The 8,653-nt window shown below is 51.2% G+C and overlaps 1 protein-coding gene across 1 annotated transcript; it reads left to right on the top strand.

Annotated features, from left to right (window-relative positions):
• Positions 1-2,268: 2,268 nt before the first annotated feature.
• Positions 2,269-8,226, top strand: TRAP1 (TNF receptor-associated protein 1; the record flags this gene model as incomplete). Its single annotated transcript, XM_010147858.1, has 10 exons — positions 2,269-2,424; positions 2,777-2,897; positions 3,019-3,088; positions 4,251-4,398; positions 4,907-5,092; positions 5,685-5,823; positions 6,276-6,361; positions 6,864-7,009; positions 7,400-7,472; positions 7,758-8,226. Coding segments are annotated over 10 exons (1,227 nt in total), but the record flags the coding sequence as incomplete, so codon positions are not given.
• Positions 8,227-8,653: the final 427 nt, after the last annotated feature.

Genomic DNA, 8,653 nt, shown 5'->3' with positions numbered 1-8,653 from the left:
TCCATGACCTTGCCAGGCACAGAGCAAAAGGAGACAATCCAGCAGAAGTCATGCCTGGAACTGCCTGTTTGCATTTGTTGGAAAGAATTCTTGCAGATCAGCAAAGCAGGTTTCATTTATAGTTGTCTTCCCTTAATCAGAATGATCATTTCAGTGCTTTACAATACTTCCTCTAACTGTTTAAGCCAGGTAACGTGTTGGTGATGTAGGGATTGCTCACACAGGTGGTGTGCCGACACCTCTTGCTGCAGTTCTCTCTGTCCTTCAGCGTGGGGTAGCCAGTGCCAGTGAGGGGCTGGTTTGTTTAGTGGCTCAGCTCACAGCCTGATTCTCTGCACAGCTCGTAGCTGAGCACTGCTTGACGCTGGCATTTTCTGACCACTAAAAAATTGCATAGCAACCAGATCCATTCAGTCAGAAGTTCTTGGCCCAGTTGCAGGAATCACCTAGGTGAAAGGAATTATCTTTAAAACAAAAATCTATGAATCATTCTTTTCTAGCATCTCCTTTTCTGCTTGGTTAAAGCTTCCTCACCTAAGAGAGCAGGTAGAGAGCAGTGTGTGGGCTTTTTTTGTTTCCTGGAATGTGGCACTGAATGCACAGGCTTTCAAGACTGTACTTAAATATTTTATCATGTTAATTTATCTAAGTTCTGTAATAGGTGTTATTAGTCACTGATATTTATTTGGATTCCTTCATAGTAGTTTTTCTGTTCCAAAGGCTTTCTAGCTGTTTCCTTTAAATTAGAAACCCAGAACTAGATTCAGACAGCTGTTTGCTCTTTCTGCCTGACAATCAATAGAACAGACTCCCTAGAGAAGAGTAGTACTAGAGCAAGGGGTGAAACGCCCTTAATAGAGTCATGTACTTTTATCTTATCAGGAAGTCTGTTTCCCCTTGGAATACAGTAGCAGCTTTATTCTTATTATGCTCCCATTTCAGGCCTTTTCTTTATCCAGGATCTTGTTTTTGCATTTTTTCCACACATCAACATCAGTTCACTGTAAACAGAGACACAGTTAGACCCCTGGTGTGGATTTTCCTAGATAAGCTCTCGACTGCTTGCCACATAGCTGACCGTGTGGAGTGAGGGGCATTTCCAGTCTGACTGTGATAACTAGCTACAAGTAAGCCTTTGGGAAAGCAGCACTTCGCCTAACAGCTGCTATAAAGCACCTTGGTATCCAGTTGAGTCCGTAATCCTACCTGGGATCATACAAACCCCTCCAGAACACTTGCGTGTGCTGGAAATGTTATGAAGCCACTTGTGGGGACGAGGCTTTGAGGCAGAAAAAGCTTTAAGGAGGATGGCAGCATGGAAGGGTGGCCAGACCCCTGAATCCCTTGGACTGGTATGTGGAAGATGGGCTGGATGCTTGTATTGCCCCCAGCAATGACTTGTCACTCATTAGGGCTCGAGTGGCAGAGAGTGTCATGGGCTTCACCTGGCTGGAAGCATGAGATTCTTGCTGAGTCCCCATGCCTCAGGAAGAACCTCCTGTGTCTTTGCTAGATGCTAGTTTTGTGCTGAAATGATGAAAACTTAAGTGTGATGTGAGCATGGGCTGAAGGCTCCAGAAAGCACTGCAGGGTTCAGAGCAGCAGCAGGTGGAAAGGGTGGCCACTGGGAAGGACCTGGTCTGGAGCTCACAACTTGAACTCACGTGCTGACGTGTGAAATGGCACTGCTGAAGCACTCTGACCGGCAGCGGGGGTGGCCGGGTGGTCACAAAGCATCGTCTGAACCGTTCCAGAATAAAGCAGCAGAAAACAGACAATCCAGAACTCACATCACGAGCACTCAGCTGACCGTGTGGTGGGACAGCAGCCTCCATCAGGGAGGCAGGCCCATCACAACACACCCCCTTAAACTTTCACTTTACTTTTGCTTGCTGGTCAGGCTTTGAGATACTGGACCAGTACTGCCAGTCAGCTGAGCTGCGGTAGCTGTCCAAGATGCCCCTGGCCAGTAGCAGGTGTGAGGTGATGGATGTTGGCCAACTCCCTTTTGCTTTCGGCTCTACTAAGCGGCCTTATAGATGTTGCAGGGTAAGCCTGCCTCTGTGGGAGGTGACCCAAGATCAGCTGAGGGGCAGTAGTGTGCCAGTCCTGCCTGAACTACGATACATCCCGCTGCCCTCAGGCTCTGCAGAGGATTTCCTTGCTCCAGTGCCCTGGAGGGATACTGTAACTGGAAAGAAGAGCCCTGCACTGTGAGGCCGCAGGTATTGAGCGCTGGTGGGAGATCATCTCCTTGTTCCTCCACAGGCGCTCTGGATGCTGGACCCCAGGGACATTGGCGAGTGGCAGCACGAGGAGTTCTATCGCTTCATAGCGCAGGCTTACGACAAGCCCCGCTATGTCCTGCACTACAAGACCGACGCACCCCTCAACATCCGCAGCATCTTCTACGTGCCTGAGCAAGTACGTGCCCTCTGTCCAGGGAACAGTGGGACATTTGCCAGTGGCTCTGAAGAGAATAGGAGCGCTCCTTAGGGAAGGAGACAGCTAAGGCTGCAGAATTGCAAGGAGGAATATCCAGTGTGGAATCTCTGCAGTGGGCTGGGTGCTGCAGGGTAGCTGGGGGGGTACTGAGCCACGACAGGAGCAGAGAGATGGATCTGCTAGGTCCGTAGGGAAGTCAGCCAAGATTTCAGTTCTCATTGGGTTCAGTGCTGGTAGAGAAGATCACAGAGTGGCTTGGTCAGCTGACAGTGCAGTACAGTGTGCAGCTGGGCATGGTGCTGGTGTTACCCTCTGTCTCTTGTTCCTGCAGAAACCATCCATGTTTGACATCAGCAGGGAACTGGGCTCCAGTGTTGCCCTCTACAGCCGCAAGATTCTTATCCAAACCAAAGCTGCAGACATCCTACCCAAATGGCTGCGCTTTCTTAGAGGTGTGTGTTGGGACCAGGAATAGCTGTGGACTATGGCTTCCACAGAGCAGGAGGCAAGGGATTTCCTTCCTGAGCCTGGCACTTGTGTGCCTCACTGTTCAAGGATTGCTCTGTGTTCCAGGTGTTGTGGACAGTGAGGATATCCCCCTGAACCTCAGCAGGGAGCTGCTGCAGGAGAGTGCCCTTATCAGGTAAGCAAGAGGTAGAGGCTGTGGATGCTGAGGCCCTCCTGGCTGCTTCTGGTTGAGGAGAGAATGTTGTGGGATAGTTAGAGGGCCTTGGAGGGACCTGGCACATAAGCTGCAGCATTTCCATCCTTGGGAGTTTCTGTAATCTATAAAGTCAGTTGTTTCCCAGCCCGCTGGTCACACCTTGAGATGTAGGAGCAGCGTCCTATGTCATACCGTCTGCTGCCTGCCTGGGCCACATCCCCCTCATGTCCTAGGCTGTCTTCTGTGGTCTCCGGTCTACAGCAGGAACAGTGGATTTGCTATTTGAAGTGTCTGGATGGCACTACCGAGTGGTTTGGAAACCAAACCCAAACAGTCAGTCAGCTGTCAGTACTAGCCACCTGGGCCGTACTTCAGTGGCACCGTTATTCACTTGTAGATCTTCGGATGGCACCTTGTGCCTCTGGTGCCCGGCTTCCTTCAGAGCTCTGCTGTGCTCCCACACTTGTGTCAAAGACGGAGTGCCAGCAGGGCTTTTCTTTGGTGCTGAGGCCCAGCAGAGCCGACTGCTGGCAGGCCAGACTCCTTTAAGAACCCCGTAGATCTGGCTTTGGTTTTTCCTTACTTTTTGTTCTTCAAGTGCCCTCTCAAACATCTGCCATTGTTGGAACTTGAAGAAGTATAAGAGTAGGCTCTTCCTCCTTAGCTCTAGCACTGTTATCTTTGTATTCTACACTTTGTATTGCACAGCTGGTGAAAGGCCTCTACCTTCGCTATAGTCGCCAAGTGAACCCTGTCACTTCTCAGTGGGCTTTCAGGCCTTCAGAAAGGGTTCGTCCAAGTGTAACCCTTTCATAGCCGCTCCCTTCCCATGTTTAAAGGTAGCTGTGGGAGCGAGGCAGATGCTCTGTGTGCAGTAGTTATGTACTGCAGCATCACTGAGTCATGACTTTCTGAAGATTTGAGCTTCAGCACATTAGTACCAGAGCTCCAGCTCAAGGGCTGCTCTTTGACTGAGATACGAAGAGCAGATGTAGAGCCGTGAGGGAAAGGAGACAGTGCTCCCAGAGTTTCTTCTGTGTCCTTGTGTTTGCAAATGCATCACACAGGGAGAGATATGTTCACCTAAAATCTCTTGTCTTGGTCTAGCAGCTTTCTTTAAAAAGGCTTGTTCCTGCTGCAGGAAGCTCCGAGATGTTTTGCAGAAGAGGTTGATCAAATTCTTCATTGACCAAAGCAAGAAGGACCCTGAGAAATATGCCAAATTCTTTGAGGACTACGGGGTATTCATGAGAGAGGGCATTGTCACTATAGCAGAGCAGGATGTCAAGGTACCAGGAGTCCCAGAGCACTGTAAAGAGTATTGGCTTCTACTGTGAGCTGGGATGAGGGGGGATCTTACTTCTGTATGACTTCCACACCTGTACCTTGTGTTCCTGGGTCTAACAAGACCTACCTGTTCTCTAGTGCCTTAACTCTCACTTTTTCTGACTGGGTGCTGCTTAATTTGAGACACTGCCCAGTCTTGGTACCCCCACTGTGTTGTCAACCCTCCCTGATATAATATGAACTACAGCAGGCAATGAAGTAGGGCTTTCTCCCTACTGCTGTCCTCTGCCTGGATCTCCGTTTGCAGGAGAGTGTGACCTACATCCTGTCTAGATCACTTTTCTGCCTCCTTAATATATGGAGCAGGAAAGGAGGGACTTGGAATCCTGTGAGCCTTTTTGCAGGGCTGCAAACAAGCCTGCGTGCTACAGAGAGGTGTCCTGGGGCTGGGAGTGGTCAGGTAGAGCTATGGTCACCTGCCCTCAGCTCACAGAAGCACATTTCTTCCAGGAGGACATAGCGAAGTTGCTGCGTTATGAATCGTCTGCCCTGCCTGCGGGCCAGCTGACCAGCCTGACCGACTACGCCTCCCGCATGAAGGCAGGGAGCAGAAACATCTACTACCTGTGTGCGCCCAACCGGCACCTGGCTGAGCACTCCCCATACTTTGAGGCCATGAAGAAGAAGGACATGGAGGTGAGTGAGCGGCATGCTGTGGTCAGGGGAACACCCTGAGCGTCAGTGGTCAGGGCTCACCTGGATCTCAGAGCTGAGCAGGGCAGCAAGGCCTGCGATAGGCTGCGGCCGCTGCAGTGTCTTTGCCCAGGCTCCCTCTGTCTCCACTCAGACTGGCTACTGCAGCGTGAGGTGAGGAAGGACTTGTCACATGCTTTGTGCAGGCGGGTTAGTGCTTGTGGGGACGCCTAGCTCTAGCATCTGTTTAATTCCTTTCCTGAACCCCAGAGCAGGAGCCTGGGAGCTGCTGTGCAGGGCTGGTCATGGTGCTACAGGTGTCCTCTGTGGGCAGGTGGCCCTTTCAGAACTGGAGCCAGTGCTGGTTCTCACTTGCCATGGGGCAGCCGGACTTGTTCAGCTGCAGACCTGCCACCCATGGTACAAAGCCCTCCAAGGATTTGCTTTCATCTGGGGCCCTGAGTGATAGTCACTGTGGGGCTGAACCTGCTAGTTTCCCTCGTGATGTTCTTGCTCTTTGGTGCGGAGTTGCCTCTGGAAGGAGGAAGTGCTGTTACAGCCCAAACAATGTGTCATTGTCTCTTTTTTGGCACAGGTCCTGTTCTGCTATGAGCAGTTTGATGAGCTGACACTCTTGCACCTTCGGGAGTTTGACAAGAAGAAGTTGATCTCGGTGGAGACAGATATCGTTGTTGATCACTACAAGGAAGAGAAGTTTGAGGAGAGCCACCCAGGTATCTTGGGGCTCCCCTGGTCCCTCCTGCTGTAGGCAGTCCTGCCGCCCTGTGCCAGCCAGTGAGGGTACACCTCCTGAGCCTCTGAGCAAGAGCCTGCCATTCTCATACTCCGAGGTGCCTTGCAGATCCCTTTCATCCCACGTGATCTGAGTTTAAGCAATTTGCTAATTTAAACAGATGGAATGTCCCATGTGGAGTTTCCATGATGGGAGTTTTAACAGCACGCATACACCCGGTGCCCTGACAGAGGCAGGCAGGCATGAGCAGGGCATGAGCCTGCCCTCTCTGGGTGTGGCGTGTGTGTAGGCGTGTGCTGCGCGGTGCTGCCTTCCCATTTCCATGAGAGGAGATAAATGGCAGTATGAAATGGCCTGAGCTCAGGAGCAGATCTCACTGCCCATTGGCACAGTGAAGATGCCTGCTTACCTGTGCCCTGTCTCCCCTGCCAGCTGCAGAACGTCTGACAGAGAAAGAGGCTGAGGACCTGATGGCCTGGATGAGAAATGCCTTGGGCTCTCGAGTCACTGGTGTTAAGGTGGGTATTCTGTGCCTGGGCAACTGAGTCCAGGAGATCTGTGGAGGTAATAGTCGGAAGGAAGAAAGGTGGTGATTGACTGGGGATCTGCTGCCACAGATTTTTCTTTGGACCCTGAGAGTAATCATTCTTCTATGTGCCTCCTTTCTGTGAATGGTGCAAATGCTGGCATTTGTCATTTGGTCAGCATGGCAGCAGAGGAACCACTTCTTAACGTGTCATGAGCAAAGCCCATTTTACTAGTTCCTGCTCAGGTTACCAGAACAGGCTGGTGAGTGTCTCGCCTCCAGACTAGAGAGGTTTATTGGCAAGGAATGCTTTGGGTCCAGCTGTCAGCTACTGCCTGTGGGCCCATGGGACCATTTGGGCCCCAGCTTTCCTGATGGTTTAGGCAGCTACTCTGCAATCAGGATAAAATGGGTGGCCGGGGGTGTTGGTATGGGTCTGTGCTGAGGAGACGCTGAGTCCTTGGCTCGTTTTCCATCTCCACCTTTTTCCACAGGTGACTACACGGCTGGACACCCACCCTGCTATGATCACTGTGCTTGAGATGGGGGCTGCCCGCCACTTTCTTCGCATGCAGCAGCTGGCCAAGACCCAAGAGGAGCGTGCCCAGCTCCTGCAGCCCACCCTGGAGATCAACACGGGGTAAGGGGAAGCAGTACCAGTGCCCAGGGCACTGCAGGCTTTCTGGGGTGGAGGAAGAGAGGGGACAATGTCATGCTTCCAATTAGCAGAGGCCTCCCCATGAAGTGCAGCATGTGCTACAGCGCCTTCACCTGTGAGGCTGCATGGCACAGTCAGTATGAGCCACCCACCTGCCGTACGTCCAGCCCTCTGAGGACCATGGGGGTTACAGGGTCAGGATGGGTGAGAAGAGAGAAGCTCCCAGAGCAGAAGGGTGGAAGTTGGCACTATTTTGGTCCTTTTTTTGGACCTTTTCTGTCCCACCTTGGCTTAGCTACTCATGCTGGAAATAAATTTCTCTTTGTGACCAAGAATACCAAGTCTCAGTGAAGATCTCTCTCGCTCTTACAGGCATGCTCTGATTAAGAAGCTTAACGAGCTGAAGGACAGTCAGCCTGATCTGGCCCAGCTGTTGCTTGATCAGGTGAGAGCCAGGCTTCTCCAGAAGCAGCACCATCCTCCCGAGCCAGCTTGCAGACCATGTGTGGCAGGGACCAGGGTGAAGCCCTTGTAGCGGGCAAGACTCACATCCTTCTGTGGTCCCCACTCTGGGTATTTCTAGTACTTGTGGTCCATGTGTTTTCCTACCTGATGGCCTAGAAGACATGCTTGGTCTCAGCGTGCAGGTCTGGAGAGTGACATTCACTTCCTCCATAGCTCCATCCAGCTCGCTCTTGCTGCTTATTTAATGCTTTCTTCTCTTTTTCAGATTTATGAGAATGCCATGATAGCAGCAGGACTGAATGAGGATCCCAGACCAATGGTGAACCGGCTGAACAAACTCCTCACCAGAATCCTGGAGAAGAACTGAGCCCCAGAAGATGGAGGGATGAACTCTGTGCTGATATCCCTTTCCTCACGTGCAGTCACTCTGTCAGCTATTGCAGCATCTACTTGCAGGCACTGTGCAGCGAGGGCTTCACAGGGCAGAGGGCCAGGGGGAAGGCAGGGGACTTCCATCCCTCACTGCACAGGAGGAGCCAGTTGTAATTCTTAGATCATATGTCATCAACCTGTTCAAAGTGCGGTGTTCGTATTGGGAACAAAATCCAGAGGTTGCTGCTAAAACAGTATGCACAAATTTCTGACACAAGCTTAGAGAGCCTTATTTCATGCTGTTTCAAGAAATGGTCTTTTCCAGAACAGCAAGATTCCCAGTTAGGTCTGTGAATACACCCCCATCCACTGAAGAACGATTCCCTGTGCACCACTGTGCTCTGAACAAGCACTGGCAGAATTAATGAGTTTGTTAAAACTCCTCCACCTCTGACCGGGCGGGAGGAGTTAGCTGGCATGGAGGTAGATTGCTGCCGTTAGCAGACACGGATACTGCTGGGGGAACGTGTCAGTACAATCCCACGGCAGTGAAGATCACCGAGCTTCTGGCTAGTTGAGTTCGTCCTAATCTTGCTGTGGAGAAAGGGAAGTAACTGGGAAACAGCTTCCCAGCATGTGGCTTTCTGGAGAGTTTCCAGCATTTTTGCCTCTTCTGTGGGATAAAGCTGCATGTCTAGCTGATCTGTGTTTATGATAAATAAAGTCTTCTTTTCCAGACCTCTCTTGGTCTTTGTGTCTTCCAGCTGGTGATATGTTGGTTCTTCTCTC

This window comes from Eurypyga helias, unplaced genomic scaffold (genome assembly GCF_000690775.1).
Source record: "Eurypyga helias isolate BGI_N326 unplaced genomic scaffold, ASM69077v1 scaffold36332, whole genome shotgun sequence".
Lineage (NCBI taxonomy): Eukaryota > Metazoa > Chordata > Aves > Eurypygiformes > Eurypygidae > Eurypyga > Eurypyga helias.
Note: the sequence above shows the minus strand (reverse complement) of the source record. Positions and strands in the feature narration are given on the sequence as shown.